A 20,967-nucleotide genomic window follows, 5' to 3' on the forward strand; every position below is an offset into this window, starting at 1 on the left:
TGCCTTCTTCCCATAGTGCATCCTGGTGCCATGTGTTCCCCAGGTAAGCGACACACCCGGCCATCCATGTGATGTAAAAGAAAATGTGATTCGTCAGACCAGACCACCTTCTTCCATTGCTCCGCGGTCCAGTTCTGATGCTCACGTGCCCACTGTTGGCTCTTTCGGCGGTGGACAGGAGTCAGCATGGGCACCCTGACTGGTCTGCGGCTATGCAGCCCCATATTCAACAAACTGCGATGCACTGTGTATTCTGACATCTCAGAACCAGCATTAACTTCTTAAAGCAATTTGAGCTACAGTAACTCATCTGTTGGATCGGACCACGCGGGCCAGCCTTCGCTCCCCACGTGCCTTGGCCGCCAATGACCCTGTCGCCGGTTCACCACTGTTCCTTCCTTGGACCACTTTTGATAGATACTGACCACTGCAGACTGGGAACACCCCACAAGAGCTGCAGTTTTGGAGATGCTCTGACCCAGTCGTCTAACCATCACAGTTTGGCCCTTGTCAAACTCACTCAAATCCTTACGCTTGCCCATTTTTCCTGCTTCTAACACATCAACTTTGAGGACAAAATGTTTAGGTGCCGTGATGAAGAGATAATCAGTGTTATTCACTTCGCCTGTCAGTGGTCATAATGTTATGCCTGATCGGTGTATATGTTTAATGTATGTCTAAGTTTAAATGCAGTGTCTTTCAGATAAAAGTTCCTGGCAAATGCATAAATATAGCCTACACACAGGTTTTAGCACCTTGTTTTCAAAATGGTCGCAACACTACCTCTCAAAACTGTCAATGAAAGATTTCAGAATGGCAGGTTTCTCAGAAACGGGCAAGCTTAAAGGTATAGTTCCCCCAAAATTGAAAATTCTGTCATCATTTACTCATCCTCATGTTGTTACAAACCCATAGAACTTTTGTTTATCTTCATCTTCATATTCAAAAATATTTTTAATATTCTTTGAATCCACATTGGAAATTTTGTTTAAAACACTATGTACTTAACTCAGCATACATAACATTTAGAATTAAGGTACAGTATACTTTGTTTTTGGCAACTGATGCCAAAATACAAGAATCAAAGATACAGGAATTTTATCATAGTCACAACACTCATAATGCGGGAGGTCAGTGTACTGCTAGTAATTCAGAATCTGAGCTGGGCACAGTCTGTTTAGAAACACTTTTATGTAATGTTCCACTTTTTTTTTCTTCCATCAGGATAAATTGCTGTTATCCAACACATCAGCTGCTTTGAAGTTATTTCACGAGGAGGGCCAGATGTCACCATTGTACTATGAATAAGAAATTAAAAACCTTTTAGTTGGTTCAATAAAAATTTGTTACCATTTTAAATGTATATTGTTCTGCACATTGTTTATGTATATTTAACTAGAAACCAAATAAGACTTTATAACAAACCAATAAGACTTTAAAAATTGTGTGCCGGAGGTTATACCTGGATGCTGTAAAATGTGGCTGTCCATTCAGTCAATTCATCCTCATTCTCACAGCACAGATACCTTAAAGAAAAAAGATCCAGAGACTAAGGTGAGCAGGGACATGGGGATGTGGTAGAATTTAAATGTTCACATCGGGGGAAACAAACCACAAATATACTGGTCCTATTAATGGAATTAAAGGGATTTAAAATAATAAATAAAAAGAAAAACAAATAAAAATAGTAAAACAATTTGTTTTAAACTACATTTTTTTAACTAAGTAATGCATTTGAACTATTTGCAAATAATATTTTTACTGAATGACTTTTATGTATCCATGTTCATTAAATTCATTCACAATATGAAGACATTCACACTTAAAGGGTTAGTTCACCCAAAAATGAAAATGTATTACTCACCCTCATGTCTTTCTACACCCATTCATCTTTGGAACATAAATTAAGATATTTTTGATAAAATCTGATGACTCAGTGAGGCCTGCATTGCCAGCAAGATAATTAACACTTTCAGATGTCCAGAAAAGTACTAAAAACATATTTAAAACAGTTCATGTGAGTACGGTGCTTCAACCTTAATATTATAAAGCGACGAGAATACTTTTTGTGTGCCAAAAAAACAAAATAATGACTTTTCAACAATATCTAGTGATGGCCGAATTCAAAACACTGCTTCGAAGCTTTATGAATCTTTTGTTTCGAATCAGTGGTTCAGAGCGCCAAAGTCATGTGATTTCAGCAGTTTGGCAGTTTGACATGTAATCCGAACCGCTGATTCGAAGCCTCACTGAACCATCGGATTTTAGGAAAAATATCTTAAAGGGATAGTTCACCCAAAAATGAAAATTTGATGTTTATCTGCTTACCCCCAGGGCATCCAAGATGTAGGTGACTTTGTTTCTTTGGTAGAACATAAATGATGATTTTTACCTCCAACCGTTGTGGTCTGTCAGTCGTATAATGCTTGTCAATGGTAACTCCATCTATAAGAGTCAAAAAAACATGCACAGACAAATCCAAATTAAACCCTGCGGCTCGTGACGACACATTGATGTCCTAAGACACGAAACGATCGGTTTGTGTGAGAAACCGAACAGTATTTATATCATTTTTCACCTCTAAAACACCACTATGTCCAACTGCCTTGCGCATCCGGTTGGTGAGGTCTGTAAACGCGTTCTGACAACGGAAGTGATGTCGGTTTCTCGCACAAACCGATCGTTTCGTGTCTTAGGACATCAATGTGTCGTCACGAGCCGCAGGGTTTAATTTGGATTTGTTTGTGCATGTTTTTTTGACTCTTATAGATGGAGTTACCATTGACAAGCATTATACGACTAACAGATCGCAACGGTTGGAGTTAAAAATCATAATTTGTGTTCTACCGAAGAAACAAAGTCACCTACATCTTGGATGCCCTGGGGGTAAGTAGATAAACATCAAATTTTCATTTTTGGGTGAACTAACCCTTTAATTTTCTAATACTGCCTAACACTTCCTAAAACTATCATAAAAAAGTTGTGAAAAAAAAAAATGTTCAGCTACTATTTTAATCTTTCCTCAGACTCTTTAAGCTAAAGTGTCACATTGCTACATACATACAGTGCATGCTTGGCTTCTGTAGTAGAGTAAAGCCCACCTTCTTTGATTTGATTGTTTATTTTAAACATTTTGACATTATTGACAAGCACTGTTTTATAGAGCGGTGCATAATGAAGTGCAGCAGAGCAGCATTGTGCTTTTAAGAACGAAAAACATCTAATAGAAGATCGATGCATGTTGCTTGATATGTCTGCTAAATACTTTAAATGGAAATCTTTGAGGTCCACATGTAACTGAAAGTTCAAGATTGAGGAAGAATATATGTAAATCTGCTATTGATATATTAATGCCCATGGTAGTTACAGCCCTGTTTGATGTTCATAGGCTCACTCCAACCCTATGACTCACCACTGCTGCTTGTCATGAATCAGCATTAGTCCCCATCTGTAAAGAAAAGAAAAGAAATCACTGCACACCACAAATTGCATCTCAGTAAATTGTTGAAGGTATAGGGATATTCCTTTAATATAGTTATACAGGGATGCAAACTCATGAGGGCTGAAAAAGGTGAGAATATTTTACAGAAAATCTCTTTTTTGATTTATGTAACCAACTTGGCAGTAGTTAACATCCAGATTCATGTTTATGTGTGCTGTATATAGTATTATGTAATTATATCTGGAAAAAATAAGCTGAATTTGAAATAGCAAACTACTCTTTTTACTATATCTTTACATAGCAGAAATAGAAAGTGTAGTATGCTAGATGCAGATGTGCAATTTGTTTGCTGTTGTGGTTGGAAACAATTACTGTCAGCCATGACCAGTGTCAAGAATGTGTTCAAATGTAACCATTTTTTCAGCAGTTTGCATCTCTTATATGTATCTGCTTATAAGTGAGATAAGCTCTGGAGTAGATGTTGTGTTTAGGTGCTCTGGGTTTATTACGGGGTGGGTGGATGCAGTTTGCTCCGGCAACCATGATAGATCTTGAGCTCTTTGGCAGGATATTCCCTCTCGCACTGAGAACCCTGAAAGAACAGAAGCCTTCAGAGATTAAAGATTTTTTCATTCTCTTTGGTTTTTCACTCATACAGTCTGCCAATATATTGCTTTTAGATATGTTTATAAATGTATTATGCTTATGGTTACACACCAGCTGCATTGTTTACACTTTTACACACACCTGTAGTTCCTTGTACAGTCTGAAAGTGTTGCCAGAAAGCTCACAATGACGAAGGTGGAAGTTTCTGCTACTTTGGCTTTTAAGCTCACAAACACGCAATGGCCCATTTTTACACAAATTCACCTTATTCTCTGCACACATACACACACACACACACACACACAAATTAGCAAACAACTATTGCACTGCTCCTAAAACAACTTAACCAATGTTAATGCACTAGACTAGTAGTATGTAGGATGTAGTTTGTTGTAGTTGTTTATTCACTTTTGTTGTGCATTCTTCATTGCACCATATTATGTACACTACACTACCAGTCAAAAGTTAGGACACACTTCATTTGGAGTGTAGATAAAAATGTTTCTTGTGACCTTTTTAATGTTTTTTAGCAAAATGTGTATGGTTAAATATATGAAAGTTTTGTAGATTGAAACATTTAGCCAAAATATGAATTTCTTTACAAAATTAAAATGTCTTTACAAAATTAAAGCATTCTAGAAGCTACAATATTGGATAGTTTTAATTTATTTAATATTTCTGAATGCAAATGGATACATTAACATTGTAAATGAGAATTTAAATGTGTATTTTTCAATATTTTTGGAATATCTTGTGATGTATCACACTGAATTTATTCTCCCTTCTTATCATCTATGATGAATAAAAATGATTGTCAAAGACACATTGGTGTTTGTGTGACGAGACATACCCAGGTACCTCATGATGCCGATGATGTAGTGATTCCTCTTAATCAGCAGGTGGCAGTCACAACTAAGAGAGAAATAGAGTGGCAGCACTCTTTCCTGGTAATGCAGTGTTCTCTCTATTATAAAATAAAGTAAAATCCAAAATATAGTAAATACATTCAACCCACTGAATTTCTTAATCATCAAACAGTCACAAAGTCAAGTTAGCACATTCAGAGTCATGTTCAAAAGAGAAAGTACAGTTTTGGTACTACAGAATATTAGATATAAGATAAATTAAACAATAACTATGTTGTAAAAATGCACTTTTAATTTAAGCCAAGAATGTTGGAGGAATTTTGTCATTGTTCCCTATTGCACTGGACCAAAAGATGACAATTGTTTGTTGTTTATCTAGATTCATTTAGGTGTCATATTTGTATTTGAAATCAGTAATTGTTGCCTCTTAACATAGAACTAAAGCAGTGTCAATACAAGTAAAGCAAATCATGATGAAACTAAATGAATGACTCAATCAGAAAACAACTAAAATATTAAAAACCAGAAAGGTCATTCCTATTTTCATGTGTTATTGATCAGTGCCACTTCCAGAATAGGATCAAATCTCACCCATTTCCTCTTTCTCTAGAATCTCATAGCAGCTCCAGAACTCTTCATTGGCTTGCTGAATTCCTTTTTGCTCCAGAACAACAGAAACCATCTTGAATGCCGTCATATCCGCTGGAACCTAACACATACAGAACACATAAAGAAAACGTAGATGTAGTCCACACATATAAAGTAATTAAGTACATAAATTTCAGTTAAGATTAAGTGTCCACCTGAACGAGCACCCCTGCACTCTCCTCCTTCTTCTCCAAGTAGACAGCACAAATGGTGCTGGATGGAGTTCGACTCAAGGTCCTCTGAAATATAATCAATTAGGCAATTAACGTCATAGATCTCCAAAATACAATAATTCAAATAATGTTAAATAATTCAAATCAACATGAGAAGGTCTTTACGCAGATAACTCATTACTAACAGCATTTAAAAATGCCCTTAACATAATATCGTAAATGCTGATGTCCTGTGAACTCTGACCTGGGACTTGTGTTTATTCAGGACGTCAGACGTCATGTTAAGCTGCCTCTGAAGGTCAGACTCTGAGACCTGCGACAGAAGCTTCATTTCAGTCATCATTCTTCAGTTTCTTAAAAGCATATTCTAAATACTTTTAATTAATATTTAATTCATAAGTGCATCAGTTAATACAATTAAAGCCACACTGTGTAACTTTTAAAAAATAAAGAAATAAAACCGCACACGTCTTGTGAAAGAAGACTGGTTGTATTTCGGTTGTGATCTGAGGCACCGCTGTACACTTAGATACAGGACATCTTATCAGAACTGATGGAAAAATAAATGTTTGTTTGTTTGTTTGTTTTTATAACGGGTGATTTATTGGAGGTTTGCCGTTTTCAGTGACTCATGGTCGAATTTTCTTGTTTGTTGTGTTTTTATTATTATTATTATTATTATTATTATTAATATTAAAGAACTTGTAAACAAAAAACAGGCACCAAAGACAAAAGCTCCAAAGATAAAGGGGGGAAAAGACATTCACACATCGCTAAATACAGACTCATAGTATGTGACAACAGAATTACCTTTTACATTTTTCTCAACTTTAAGAGACTTCATTAAAAGAATGAGTCTTTTAAAAACCATATTGGTATGATGCGACATGCATGGATGAATGACATACTGCATGTATGCAATTTCCCGCAAAATCTGTCCCAACAACCCTAAAATTTAAATAATTATTTAAATTTTAAATGATTTAATTAATGATATATTGGGGTAAAGACATAGTTATGATATTTTTCTACATTTTGTTTTTTATTATTATTTAAAAAAAGTTACAATGTAGCATCAATGTAGCATCAAACAATCATCAATGTAACTAACTAATACGATTAGTACGAACATTAAAAACAGACTCACATTAAAAATGCTGCAGTAGTTTTGGATCAATTCCTCCACCACCTGAGATGCTGTGACATCTGTTCCATCTGTCTGAAAAAGTGTTGGACCGAATACGATACCAAGGTTTCGTATAGTCATCTGATTCTCATCAGACAGGTACTGAACGCTGACAAAGCAGAAATTTCAGGTCAAGTTTTTTGATGTACTACTAACAATAACTACATACTCCTGATTAATTCAAATCAATTAGTCATAGTCACAGAATTAAACACTTCTATCTAGTCTTAGGGATAGAGGTTATCAGAAAGAAAACTATTGTTTTATAGTGGTTTGGTTAGTACTTTGTAGCTTTTAGACAGCCGAGCAGGTCACATGTCCTATAACATACCAAACCAGATGGTGTATGAGGACTCTGAGTGTTTCTCTGTTAACATCTGGGAGGTTTGAGAGGAGAATCTGGTATCTATGAATCTTCTCACTTCTGTCCTCCAGACCTGCAGAATGTTAAATAAAAAAATGACTTGCTTACAGTAGTGTTGGGCTGCACCCACTTTCTGAGCAGTATTAAACATCTCATCTTATTTGAATTCACCTGCAGCTCTAAGCCAGCTGTCGCTGTTCTCTTGTCCATTAAACAGTCCGTCTTTGACCTCCCTGAGAAATCGTTTTAGCGTGTTAGCCACATCATCCACAGAATACTCAGACTCACACCACGTTACACTTCGTGCATCGTTCTGAAACCTCTCTTGCAGTTTGGTCACATGAGAATTAATGCCGCTCTTTCGGTAGATTCCTAATGACAACAGTCCTGAAAAAAAATTAATGTGACATTATGATTGTGTTTCGCATATGGGTCAATGACATGACATGCATATTTTTGTCTGCATTTCCTTTTAAAATAATTTGGTAAATTCATGACATATATCACTTTATTCTATAAAACCTATTTAGTTTGAATTCATTTTTAATACATTTAAATAATACATTATTTTATGTTTTGTTAACTAAAACCCCAAAATGTCAGGTAGTGCAACTATCTGAACAAATGAACAGACTAAGAAAACTATTTAAAACGGTGTCTTAATAATAAAAAATTAAAAACTAAATACTATGACATCATTTTAGGTTTTGGATCCTTTCAAATAAACAAATCTTATAAATATCAGTAGTTTTAACACTGTTGAGATCATTGAAAAACTTTTGTCCAGCAATCTGTATATTCTCAAATGTCAGGGTGGCACAACTGCAAACATGGCTCTTTTATTATGAATTGACAAGGTAATAACAGTAAACATGATAATGTATCATCTAGAGTACCCCAATTGATCCTTGTGGCAGAGTAAAAAGGTTTGTATATCTCTCTCAAATACTGGTAGAAACCGCTAATTTCAAGTATTGGTAGGTTGGTACACTTTCCATGTCAGTTAGTACAACTACAGTATATACATACAACTATTTGGTTGCACCACCTGACATAAAAACAGTCAAAAAAAATTTTTTAAACACTTTGAAATGTTATTTAACAACTTGTTTAAAAACATTGTTCATGACTCAAAAATATGCATTAAATTATTAATTAAAAGATTTTTTAAAAAACACCTTTTTTGAAGCTTTATTTGTCAATGACCCGTATACAAAATCTTGGCATCTATTTTAGAAATTTCTAATTACCTACTTTTAGGACTGTGATTTGCTTGGTGGAAGCACGAAGAAAAATAATTGTATCTAGTTGAGTATGCTATAAGTAAGCAATAAGGTACGAAAGGCTGTTCTGTTTAGTGAATAAGTCATGGCTGTGTTAGGCACGACGCAAAGCGGTTACCACACAGTACAAACATTAAAGCCAAAAATATGTATCAATGCAACTTTCACTAAAGCATTCCTTCCGCCAGAAAAAAAACAGTCCCTGACCGTGAACAGCAACAGAAGTTACATTATTACGCCATTAGATGGCAGCAAAGACTGTCTTTATGTCAGTCAGTAGTGAAGACTTTTACATTGAAAAGACTGAATTGTTGTGAACACGGAACAAGACGCAACTGACAAATGCTTTGACTAGCGCTGTCAGTCACAGGAAAACCCCTTAACTGTTAAAAGGACAGGATAATACATCGGACATTTAAACTGATTTTTTATTTTGAACATAGGACTAACCTGAAGGAAAATGCTAAATCTGAATGCAGGTAATAAACTTAATCTTTTTCTCACAATCCTCTTCTACATAATACAGTAAGCTCTTTTTTACATTCATGTGCCCTTGTAATTGTTAATTAAGATCACTTTCCCTCCCTCTTGCAACGACATCTCTTCTCTTCTCTGATGACGTTTTGTCAACCTGTCACTCACATGAGATCACAGATACCACAATGATTGTCCAATAGACAAAATCAAGTCCTGCCCTAAATTTTTTCTTGTAGAGCAGGACTACAAGAAATATAGATATGCATCACTCAAATATACATCTTTGAATGGAAGCGCAACTTCCATTCAAAGAACACCTGCATAGCAACATTCTGGCAACAACAGCAGTGTAGCATTGTGGCTCTCTCAGTTTTACTTTACAAAAAGTAAAAATTTAGTTCAACTGTAATTTTACATTTCTATAACAGAATGTTTGTGCTTTCTTCTGAAATGTGAATGTGTGTTTGTATACCATGACGTGTTACATGGTCCAGGCAGCGGTCAATAGTCACGGGGACACCCAGGTCAGTGAGCTGCTGCTGGGATAGTGGCTGATCTCCAGCACCAGATTTTTGCTGAATGTAGGTCTGCCAGCCCACAAAATGAGGCCTGCGGTCAGCCAGCAGATGTAGGGGTCCACCCCGCCACACCAGCACCATAGAGCCAGAACTGTCACAGAGAGCTATGTACACACACGCATAACATATAGGAAATATACATTTTCATATTGTCTCAGATCAGCACGATTGTGTGGGTGTGCTGTAACTCACTGAGTGTGAGCAGCTTGCGCAGGTCGATTGTTTGTATGTTGTCTTTCAGTAAAACCTGCAGTTTGAAACCGCTGAGGCAAAACCAACCAATGCCATTGCTGCCCTCAGTGCAGCGCAGACGACCCAGACGATCACAGTTTCCACACACATCAAACAGTGCAGGAGGCAGCACAGCCTAAATGAGAAGGAAGTGGGTCAGTTTATTTGTCTCCTATGCCAATATATTAGAATATAATAGAAACATTTTATTTCATAAGGATATTTGCATATAAAGCAGCTTTATAGAACAATGCATGGAAGACTGCAAGGAAGTAGAGATGAACATTTAGAAAGGCTGCATTTATTTGATAAAAATACAGTAAAAACAGTAATATTGTGAAATATTCCAAATTGAAATGACTGTTTCTATTTAAATATATTTTAAAATGTAATTTATTCCTGTGACGGGAAAGAAACTTTTCTTATTATTATTATTTATGTTGAAAACATTTGTGCTGCTTAAAGGGTTAGTTCACCCAAAAATGAAAATTCTGTCATTTATTACTCACGCTCATGCCGTTCCAGACCCGTAAGACCTTCGTTCATCTTCGGAACGCAAATTGAGATATTTTTGTTTAAATCCGATGGCACAGTGAGGCCTGCATTCTTAGGGAGCAATGACATTTCCTCTCTCAAGATCCATAAAGGTACTAAAAACATATTTAAATCAGTTCATGTGAGTACAGTGGTTCAATACTAATATTATAAAGTGACGAGAATATTTTTGGTGCGCCAAAAAAAAACAAAATGACGAATTATTTAGTGATGGCCGATTTCAAAACACTGCTTCAGGAAGATTCGGAGCATAATGAATCAGCGTGTCGAATAATGATTCGGCTCGTGTGTCAAACCGCCAAACTGCTGAAATCACGTTGATTCATTATGCTCCGAAGCTTCCTGAAGCAGTGTTTTGAAATCGGCCATCACTAAATAATTCGTCATTTTGTTTTTTTTTGGCGCACCAAAAATATTCTCGTCACTTTAAATATGTTTTTAGTACCTTTATGGATCTTGAGAGAGAAAATGTCATTGCTCCCTATGTAGGCCTCACGGAGTCATCAGATTTAAACAAAAATATCTTAATTTGTGTTCCGAAGATCAACGAAGGTCTTACGGGTGTGGAACAGCACGAGGGTGAGTAATTAATGACAGTAATTAATGAATTTTCATTTTTGGGTGAACTAACCCTTTAATATTTTTGTGTAAACTGTGAAATCTTTATAACATTATAAATGTCTTTACAGCTTAATGTTAATTCTACAGCTCTTGTTTGTCCTCACAATACGGTACCTTCAAACAAACTATGGTAAAAAAAAACGGAAAGGAAAAAAAGAAAAAAAGAAGCTGATCACCATGGCAATAGCCCGAATCCAGTTCTTGGCAGTGCTGCCATCATCGGTTCCAAACAGGTAGACTCTCCCCTCCTCAGAGTACAGCTCAAAGGTGTGCTCATAGCTGCCAGCCAATCAGAGAGGACATGATAAATATGGTGCACAAAGAGATTCATGTGGTAAATGTAAACTCAATTAAGGTTGAAGGTGAGGGTTTATTACCCATGTTTCCCTGGGCTGTTGACAGAGAGGCAGATGATTTCACTGATCTTCATGCCACCACACTTGTTGTGGCTCTGTTCATTCTTAAAGTAGCTAAACATTCCATCACCAAGACAACACCAACGCTGAGAGAAATCTACACAAACAAACACACTCGCCATGAAAACTTGTAGATTGCTAAAGCCTACAGAAGGCCATTACATTTGAAAATTTCCTAAAACAATATAAAGGTTCATATAATTTAAAAGTAATTATAAATGTTAATTTATGACTTTTCATGATATGAAAGTATAATTTTGGAAGTCAAGCACATCCTCACAAACACACAAGGCTATTTTATCATTGAGATTTATTGGCCAGTCATCATACAGCAATTTACCAAACCTATAAAACTACTAGTGCTCCACACACCTGCTTTGGTTTTGTTGTCTGTGATTGGCCGAGCTGATGAGGCGGTCTTAAAAAGGTAGCCAGAATGGGATCGAATGGACACATCTTTAACCACTGGCGTAAAAGTCTCTGATGAAGAACAAAACAAGATGAGTTTCGCCAAAAAAGCTGAACCCATGAAACTTCTGAACCTGTGTATCTAAACACAGCTATACTAGGGTTTTGTATGTTTTGTGTGTATTTGTGCACCTGAGTTCAAGTTCTGCATAAGTAGCTCCGCTTGTACTGTTTGACCACTGTGTTTGGCCAGAGACAGTGGAGAAGGGAACTGTGGGATACCAGTGTGGCAGTTGATATCCGCCCCACAATTCAACAGCGAGAGAGTCTCCAACAAATCAGCAAATTGCACGGCTGAACACAGAGCCTAAGAAACCCAGAAAAAACAGACATGAGAGAGGAGAACATTCATTTGATGTGCATTTAGTGTCATTTATTTGGCATTTAGATCAGATTGACTAACTTTGTTGAGCGCCTCCTGTTGGCCAAAGAGTATGTGGTATTTGCGATATTTTCCATCCTTGTATTTTGCTGTGATGTGTTGAAGACGTTGCTCGCTGTTAGCGTTCACACAGAGACTTTCACTCGGGGGAATATTCGCTCCCCAGAACTGATTCGCTTTGCCGTTACCCAGCAGCAGAAAAACCTGGTAATGAAAAATGAGATTATCAGACATCATGCAGAATGAGAAAGGCACAACTGCAACTGCCAAAGCACGAATATAACTCTCAGATGTAACTGAGGCAGCATTAGGACTGGATGCATCACATTCATTGTACCCTGATGAGGTCATCAGTCCACACTCGTTCATCCAGCTTCAGACTGCGAACCTTTGACACGTTCTGGCCCAGGCTTCTGTGCACACCTGTTATCACACAAATGTGTACATATTTATGAGCAGACATAAACAGTACATACAGCTGCTGTCATTTGTTAATATTTGTATAAGTGTTTGTGTGTACCTGCACATTTTTCACACAGCAGAACACACAGGTTGATTGACGCCCACTCCGGCATCGCAGAGCTGCAGTCCGCACACAAACGGTTTGTTGGCACACGCCAAATGCTCTCACACACTCCATCACATGACAGAGAGCGACTCACACACTCATTAAGTAACTCACACCATTTCACCTTCTCACTCTCTGAATTCACCACAAAACTACAAACACAGAGAAAGAAGCAAATAAAATTAAAGCAGTTTTTAATTGATGTAGTGAGCTCACAGTTTTATCAGTCTGTTTTGCTTAATCAAGTAAAAAAAACACTTGGACCTTCACATGTAAAGCACATTGTTTGTGACATTCATAGTTCAGTGAATTTGTTTGAAGAAAACTATGACACTGCATTGTTCCTCTCAAAATAAAACTATGTTCTCTGAATGGTACACACTAAAAAAACAAAAAAACAATATTCCTTATCAGTGTTCCAGTAAAAATCCTTAAAACCAGTTTTTCTTGTTACACTGGCTGTTTGTTTACCTGTTTCATGTATAAATCTCACTAAACCAATAATAAAAATAAAATTGTGGTCCGGGGGGAGGGGGTGTGTGGGGTTGGGGGTTCCCCCTAGGTTCAAATTGTGGTCCGTGACGCCAGGCCTGATACAAATATTTTTTTGAAAAAACTTGAAACTTGAAAATATAAAAATAAAACCTTATTAAAAATATTCATAAAAACTATAATAGTATATAAATAATACAAAAATAACACCGTTGAACAAATGCTTCCCATTTTTGTGCGCAAAAAGTGAAAATTTGCAGCGTTTACCTGAACGTTCTGTATGGAGTGGTGAGCGTGAAAGAGCGCTTGTTTTCTCCATCTCTCACATTGGCCATTCGCATGTCTATGTCAGTGATTCCTACACCCTGAAAATATTCCTATATACAAAACAGACACAACTAATCTATCAAATAAACCCATCAAAACATTTAGAAAGACAATTATTCACATTCAGATTCACACCTCGTGGCTCTTGAAGAGGAACAGTTTGTCCCTGCTGATAAGTGTGTAGATTTTGGTGCGTGGTGACAACATCTCCAGGTAGCCCTCGAAATGAATATTCACACTTCCGTTCTTAAAGAACAGATTCCGGGGCTCCAGACTATTTTTGCGATCACTCAGAATCTTTTCAAGGCAACACACCCAGTCATTTCTTTCCTCTGTGAAAATACGCACACAATATAAATGTATGAAAGTCATTCACAGCCTGAATGTAAAAACAAAAACATGTGTCAGAGACATTCTGTAAGGTGGTCAGGAAAAAATATTGACAAATACGCACGAGTGCTTTCTGCTCGAAACAGGAAAGTTCGGCTCTGACTGTGGAGCTCAAATCGCAAATCTCCGACACTGACCACCTTATCGACAGATCCCAGAGACACCATCCTTTTAGAGTACACCTCCTGTCACACACACAGAGAGAAATTCTTTAACACTCTGTATTACAGCTGAGTCAAGTTTATTGAAATGTTGTTTCACAGGGTCTGCAAACAGGAAAATAAAGAACACTGCTATACTGTAAACAATAAATGCTATACACAGTAAATATATACAAAAACAAAACAGATCAGGGATACATATAGTATATTTGGACATTTAATTGTTCCCCTTATTTTTACTATTCATTTACCTTTGGAATCATCTCAACACACAAATGTAAACAATGTTAATCTTTAGCAAATCTCAAAATGAATATAAATTTTTCATATTGTACGCTATAACGTGGTGGTCCCTAAATTCAGCAGTATTTAAAATTATATTTTAGTTTATAGTGTGTTTTTTGTTTTTGTTTTGTTTTTTTATTTAGTTAAACAAAACAGTGTAATTTCAATACTGGATATTGAATGGTTATCTGCCATAATATGAAAATAATTACAAAATAAACAGTATCGTAGAATTATAGAGCACTGATACAGTAGTAGTAACAATTATAATAATAAAAAATGAGAGTTGGAGTGCAGAGGACTGGCAGTGGAGAAAAATGTCATTCTTGATAATTATTATTTTGATTATTATCTCAGAGCAAGTGTACAACTTTCAATATATGCCTTTTTTTACAGTCTCACTCCGAACACTGTACTAAGGTTTCTAAAAACATCAGAAAAATTAATGGACTTTCTAAATTCCAGAAACTTTAAGTTTAGATTTAATCTTTGTGACCGAAACCAAAAAGCAGGTATTCATTCCAGCTTTCATACCCTCTTGTTTTTAGTGTGTCATCATTTAGTAATGATCATCATTCCCTCTCTCCCTTCCAATCATTTCGGTTATCATGTTTCTACAGTAAATATCTAACTTCCTTAAAGTAAATAACACAAGGCAGGACTTTTTATAGTCATTCTAGAAGAAAAGGAAAGTGTCTGATGAACAAGGAAATCTACAGTTGCAAGAAAAAGTATGTAAACCACTTGCAGAATCTGTGAAAATGTTAATAATTTTAACAAAATAAGGGAGATAATACAAAATGCATGTTATTTTTTTATTTAGTACTGTCCTGAGTAAGATATTTTACATAAAAGTTGTTTATATATAATCCACAAGACAAAAAAAAAAAAAAATAGCTGAATTTATTCAAATAACCCCATTCATAAGTTTGTGAACCATTGATTCTTAATACTGTGTCAGGTTACCTGGATGATCTACGACCATAGATCTTTTTTTTTGTTTTGTAATGGTTGTTCACGAGTCCCTTGTTTGTTCTGAACAGTTAAACTGAGCTCTGTTCTTCAGAAGTTTTCCAGCATTTTTTACATATTTGAACCCTTTACAGCAGTGACTGAATGATTTTGAGATCTGTCTTTTCATACTGAGGACAACTGAGGGGCTCAAACACAACTTTTAAAAAAGGTTCAAACATTCACTGATGCTCCAGAAAAAAAACATGATGCATTAATAGATGGGGGGTGAAAACATTTGGAATTTGAAGATCAAGGTAAATTTTATTTAATTTGTATTCTGGGAAACATGCAAGTATTTTCTGTTGCTTCCAAAGGGCAGTACTAAATGAAAAAAAAAATGATATTCAAGCGAAATAAGAAAAATTTGGACCTCTTCATCTTCAAAAGTTTTCACCCCCCGGCTCTTAATGCATCATGTTTCCTTCTGGAGCATCAGTGAATGTTTGAACCTTTTTTAATAGTTGTGTTTGAGTCCCTCGGTTGTCCTCCATGTGAAAAGATGGATCTCAAAATCATTCAATCACTATTGTAAAGGGTTCAAATATGCAAAAGATGGTGGAAAACTGAAGAATTTTTGGGACCTGTAGATTTTTTCTGAAGAACAGAGCTCAGTTTAACTGCTCAGAATAAACAAGGGACTCATGAACAACCATCACAAAACAAAAAAACAGTCGTAGATCATCCAGGTAACCACTCACAGTATTAAGAATCAATGGTTCACAAACTTTTGAACAGGGTCATTTTAATAAATTCATCTTTTATGTAAAATATCTTACTCAGGACAGTACTAAATAAAAATTAACATGCATTTTGTATGATCTCTCTTATTTTGTTAAAATTTTGCACATTTTCACAGATTCTGCAAGTGGTTCACATACTTTTTCTTGCAACTGTATATATTTAATCTGAATGGAAGGATCTTAATGTTATTCAAGACTTTAAATCCCTTCTTGATTTCCAGGAGGATATGGTAAAGTATTTACTCACAAGATTACAAAATGGATGTATGGATAGAGAAAAAAACTGACTGATTGATTTATTCATTTATTTTACCTTGACGGATTGAAAATATCTCATATATTCTGAATCCAGCTGCACCCATCGACGCTGGTAAATCTTGCCACTGAAATTACAAACACAATTATAAAACACTTTAATTAATATAGCAATTATAAATATAAATAAAACCATAGGATTTCAGAAAAGAGAGTCTCTATTCTTTCTTACCCTTTCGGAGGAGTTTTCTCCAACCAGCCAGCTTTAATAATCTGATGGAACTCCTCTGAGAAATCAGGAAACTCTGTACATCGGATATCAATACTGTCCTCACTAACATAAACAAATACTGTATTAATACAACAGAATAATTCTAATTTCTCTTTCACTGAAGGCTCACGTAAACACACAAAACAAAATAACATTATCCACATAATGATATATTTATTTATTTATTTATTTTTTACGCTTCATGCACACACCGTTCTCTCTGAATGACTGTCTCTTTTTTATCTTCTTCGACTTTCAGGTTGTTGAAACACTTCTGCATGTCTCGCAATAGATCCTCCTGCTGGAAAACAAACAACTGTTGTTGAAAATGATAAATAAATACACCATTGTTTAAAAGTTTGGGGTCAGTAAGAATAGGAAAATACTTTTATTCATTAAGGATGCATTAAATTGATTTAAATTTAAATCAAAAGTGACATGAAAGACTTTAATAATGTTACAAAAAATTCTATTTCAAATTAATGCTGTACTTTTAATGTTTTATTCATCAAAGAATCCTGAGAAAAAATGTATCACGGTTTCCACAAAAATATTAAGTGTTTTCAACATTAATAAATGTTTTTTGAGCAGGAAATCAGCATATTTAGTTAGTCACTTTATTGTCCACAAGTGGAAATTTGTCTTTGGCTTCACCACAAAAATACATTCAATATCAACACACAAATCACATAAAAGACAACAAGTAACACAATCACCCCTCACACTCAGATCCCAGTATTTAAAATTCTAACGGCAGTTGGCACAAATGACATTTGATACACCCTTTTCCTTGCTTGAGGTTGCCTAAAACGTCTTTTTGATGGTAAAAGCTGAAATGTTATATTCAAGGAATGAGAACAATCTTCAATAATAACCAGTGCTTTTTGTTTGACCCTTGTTTGATAGATTTCATTCAATTGTCTTTGTGGTTGTCCTACAATTGCCCAGCAAAGGTCAATTTACTATCAATAAATGTTCCTAAATATTTAAAACTTCCAACCATCTCTAGTTGATATCCATAAGTATCAAAGGTTCTAACCCTTCAATAATATCTACTTTATTCCTACTAATGATCAATTCCTTTGTTTTATTCATATTTATCTCCAGTGAACTCACTTTACACCAGTTTTGAAGCAAATTTATGTAACTATAATACAGCGTATCTCCTTCTGTTCCAGCTTTACTCAACTGGCCAACAAGTGCCATATCGTCCGCGTATTTAAATAAGTTAAAATATGAATCCTGGATCTTAAATTCATTTGTATACAATGAAAAAAGTAAGGGTGATAAAATAGTTCCTTGTGGAACTCCTGTATTTACAATGATTGTCTTTGACACCATATCATTAACAACTATTCTTTGAGGACGATTTAAAAGAAAGTCTTTAATCCACCAAATAAAGATCACCATTCACTCCTAAATTAATTCATCTTTGCAAAAGAATATCAATCCAAATCGAATTAAAAGCTGAACTAAAATCTATAAATAAAATCCTAACGTAATTTGTAGTATGCTGAATGTGTTCAGCTACAAAATCACATAAGGTTATAATAGCATCATCGGTGCCCCCTCTTTCCCCTATAGGTAAACTGAAGGGGGTCCAAATCTTTAACCACACTGTTCCAAATATGCCTTGTTAATACTCATTCCATACATTTACCCAACATGGCTGTAAGAGCTATCAGTCTAAAATCTTTTAACTGATTGGCATTAGATATTTAGGTACTGGAACAATCTTTGTTTCTTTCCATGAATTTGGAACCACCTTACAATTTAACAAGAGCTGGAACAATCGTGTAAGGACACCAGTTAGTTGAAAAGCACAGTCTTTTAACACACAACCCTTTAGCCCGTCTGCAGGTGCTTTATTTGGCTTAATTTTAGCAAGACTTGCTGCTATTTTTATATTCCTTAAGCTTAATAAGCTCATATGCCAGAATATTAAGACATATTCTCTCACATTCGGTAGTACATTCCCCCCTATCAAACCTAGTAAAGAAAACATTTAAATCTTCTACAGAAAGTGCACCTTGTTTCCTCTTCTCTCTTTCCATAATACTATTATTAAGCCCTTCCCATGCCTTCTTAGCATTGCCTGTATATAACCTATTTTCAGTCTTGTCCTTATATGCTAGTTTAGCTTTCTTTATTTGACTCCTAAATTCCTTCCTTATATCTCTAACCAGTTCCCTATCACCGTTTAAAAAGGCAGCTTTTTTCTCATTTAAACACCTTTTAAGATCTTTAGTAAACCATAACCTATTATTCGAATAAAACAATTTGCTTTGCCAACACAGGAATAAATGACATTTTAAAATATATTCAAATAGAAAACAGTCATTTTAAATTGCAATAATATTTCACAATATTACTGTATTTTTAAGCAAATACATGCAGTCTTTAAGAGCATAAGACACTTTCTCCAAAAACCATTAAAAAAAATTTACCAACCCCAAACTTTTGAACTGTAGTGTATATTCAGCAAGAACTTTGTGGTAGAACAGAATATTTATCAGACAAAAACGAATTAAGCACATTTCAGCTTGATGGCACAGCTTCTCTAACATACAGGCCCAATAGAATGGCTATTTAACAGCTATCACATAGACACCATATGCACTCACAGACACAAAATTTACCTTTAATGCCATGTTCTGGAATTGTGGTGTGTGTACCTTTGAAGGACACAGAACACATGAATAAATTAATTATCGAAATGAGTCAATAAACCAATAAAAACAATAAAGAACAAATGAACAACATGTGGTTTCTTTAACATATTGGAAATACAGGGGGATCAGATTTTTCCTGGCACAGTTTCAAACCATCTTGAGTCTTGACATTTCCTAATTTGAAATTTGTTAATGAAAAATAAAATATACAATTAAGGGTCTCTAAAACAAAGCTGTCTGGTTGTCTTCATTATATTATTCAGGATAATTATTTTTATCATTAGTTTTGAGTTGTAATAAGGAAAATGTTCGACCCACTTTACATAAATGAAAAAAAAAAAACAATCTGGAGAACGCTTAGCATACTGTATGACCTATAGCCATGATCCTATCAACCCTGATGTAGGGCTATGATCCTAATTACAGAAATACAAAAACATCTCTTCCGCCTCAACCCAATTTACTGTAACACACACAATGAAGCCATCAAACCTGATGCACAGCATTTCTAAAAGTTCCACAGCTCACACATTAAAAACACACAACCTTTGAAAGATAGTATCAGAAGTAACAATAGTAACAATAGTCCGTTCAGTGCACACAATAATGCTCCTCTTCACTGTGGTTAAGTACGGGAAGTAAGCTCAGATCGGTGTTCTTCATGAAACCAAGATAATAACTAAAACATTTTCTGGCCATTTAGCTTGTGTGCTAAAACACACACATTAAAAAGCACACACACAAGTACACAAAAACTAAGGTCATAACTAAAACAGTCTACTTACACGTGACTGTTTACAAAAATGCACACATTCAGAAATACAGACTCATATTTTGATATTTTATAGAAATAAAGGTGAGTTTAATATTAGATATTGGTCAAATATCACAACCAGAGTATTAACATTTTATAAATTTAAACTACTGAACTGTTTACGTAAGAGTGTTTATGTAAAACACGCACGCACTCACTCATACACGTATCCAATTTCAAAACAGCACATCTTTAATTCTAGGATTATGTTAAATAATCATCCTCATTACTATCATTACTGTTAGTGCTATCTGATATCTGTGCAACAGTTTAGGATGTTAGTAGCAGAGAAAAGAAGAGCATAAATTACCTGTGTGCAGCCAAATCTGTGCCAAGCCTAACTGCATTACAAGGCATTTATTATAAACGCGCACACACAGAGCTCTGTTTTGAAAGAGGAAGTGACAGGACCATTCCTGCAATTTCTCAGACTATAAAAACTATTAATTTCGCTTCAAAAAGCACTGTGCTTTCAATCCTGTTAGTTCAGCTAAAAATCTCACCATTTGTTGGCCAAACGTATTGCTTTTGGAAAATGAAGGAAGCTTATAAATTTTGAATTTCTGAAATTGAATTTTTTTGTAATCTTTTAATTAAGGTCTATACATACACGTGGATGTGCACAAAGTTGGATAAGCTACTTCAGAATATGGGAAAACATACAGTTTCTCAGCAGTGGCTT

General features: G+C 35.3%; 1 protein-coding gene across 3 annotated transcripts; it reads right to left on the reverse strand.

Moving 5' to 3' along the window:
* Positions 1-935: 935 nt before the first annotated feature.
* arap1a (ArfGAP with RhoGAP domain, ankyrin repeat and PH domain 1a) lies at positions 936-20,710 on the reverse strand. Of its 3 annotated transcripts, none has more exons than XM_051895125.1 (29): positions 20,596-20,708; positions 19,439-19,474; positions 17,012-17,097; positions 16,761-16,862; positions 16,587-16,656; positions 14,138-14,258; positions 13,819-14,015; positions 13,624-13,733; positions 12,817-13,016; positions 12,634-12,719; positions 12,318-12,500; positions 12,047-12,221; positions 11,819-11,926; positions 11,408-11,543; positions 11,207-11,309; positions 9,816-9,990; positions 9,518-9,727; positions 7,457-7,672; positions 7,253-7,358; positions 6,883-7,030; positions 5,980-6,048; positions 5,718-5,801; positions 5,506-5,623; positions 4,899-5,012; positions 4,190-4,320; positions 3,952-4,034; positions 3,413-3,448; positions 1,463-1,526; positions 936-1,298 (listed from the first exon to the last, which is right to left on the reverse strand). In XM_051895125.1, exons 2-29 carry the CDS (start codon positions 19,448-19,450, stop codon positions 1,269-1,271), a joined length of 3,273 nt encoding a protein of 1,090 aa, XP_051751085.1. In that variant the 5' UTR covers positions 19,451-19,474; positions 20,596-20,708; the 3' UTR covers positions 936-1,268. The 3 variants fall into 3 exon arrangements, with proteins under 3 accessions (XP_051751085.1, XP_051751084.1, XP_051751086.1); XM_051895124.1 differs by having other exon boundaries at positions 17,012-17,100; positions 20,596-20,707; XM_051895126.1 differs by lacking the exons at positions 936-1,298; positions 1,463-1,526; positions 3,413-3,448; positions 3,952-4,034 and having other exon boundaries at positions 4,907-5,012; positions 17,012-17,100; positions 20,596-20,710.
* Positions 20,711-20,967: the final 257 nt, after the last annotated feature.

The sequence above is a fragment of the Ctenopharyngodon idella genome, chromosome 5 (assembly GCF_019924925.1).
Source record: "Ctenopharyngodon idella isolate HZGC_01 chromosome 5, HZGC01, whole genome shotgun sequence".
NCBI classification, from domain to species: Eukaryota; Metazoa; Chordata; class Actinopteri; order Cypriniformes; family Xenocyprididae; genus Ctenopharyngodon; species Ctenopharyngodon idella.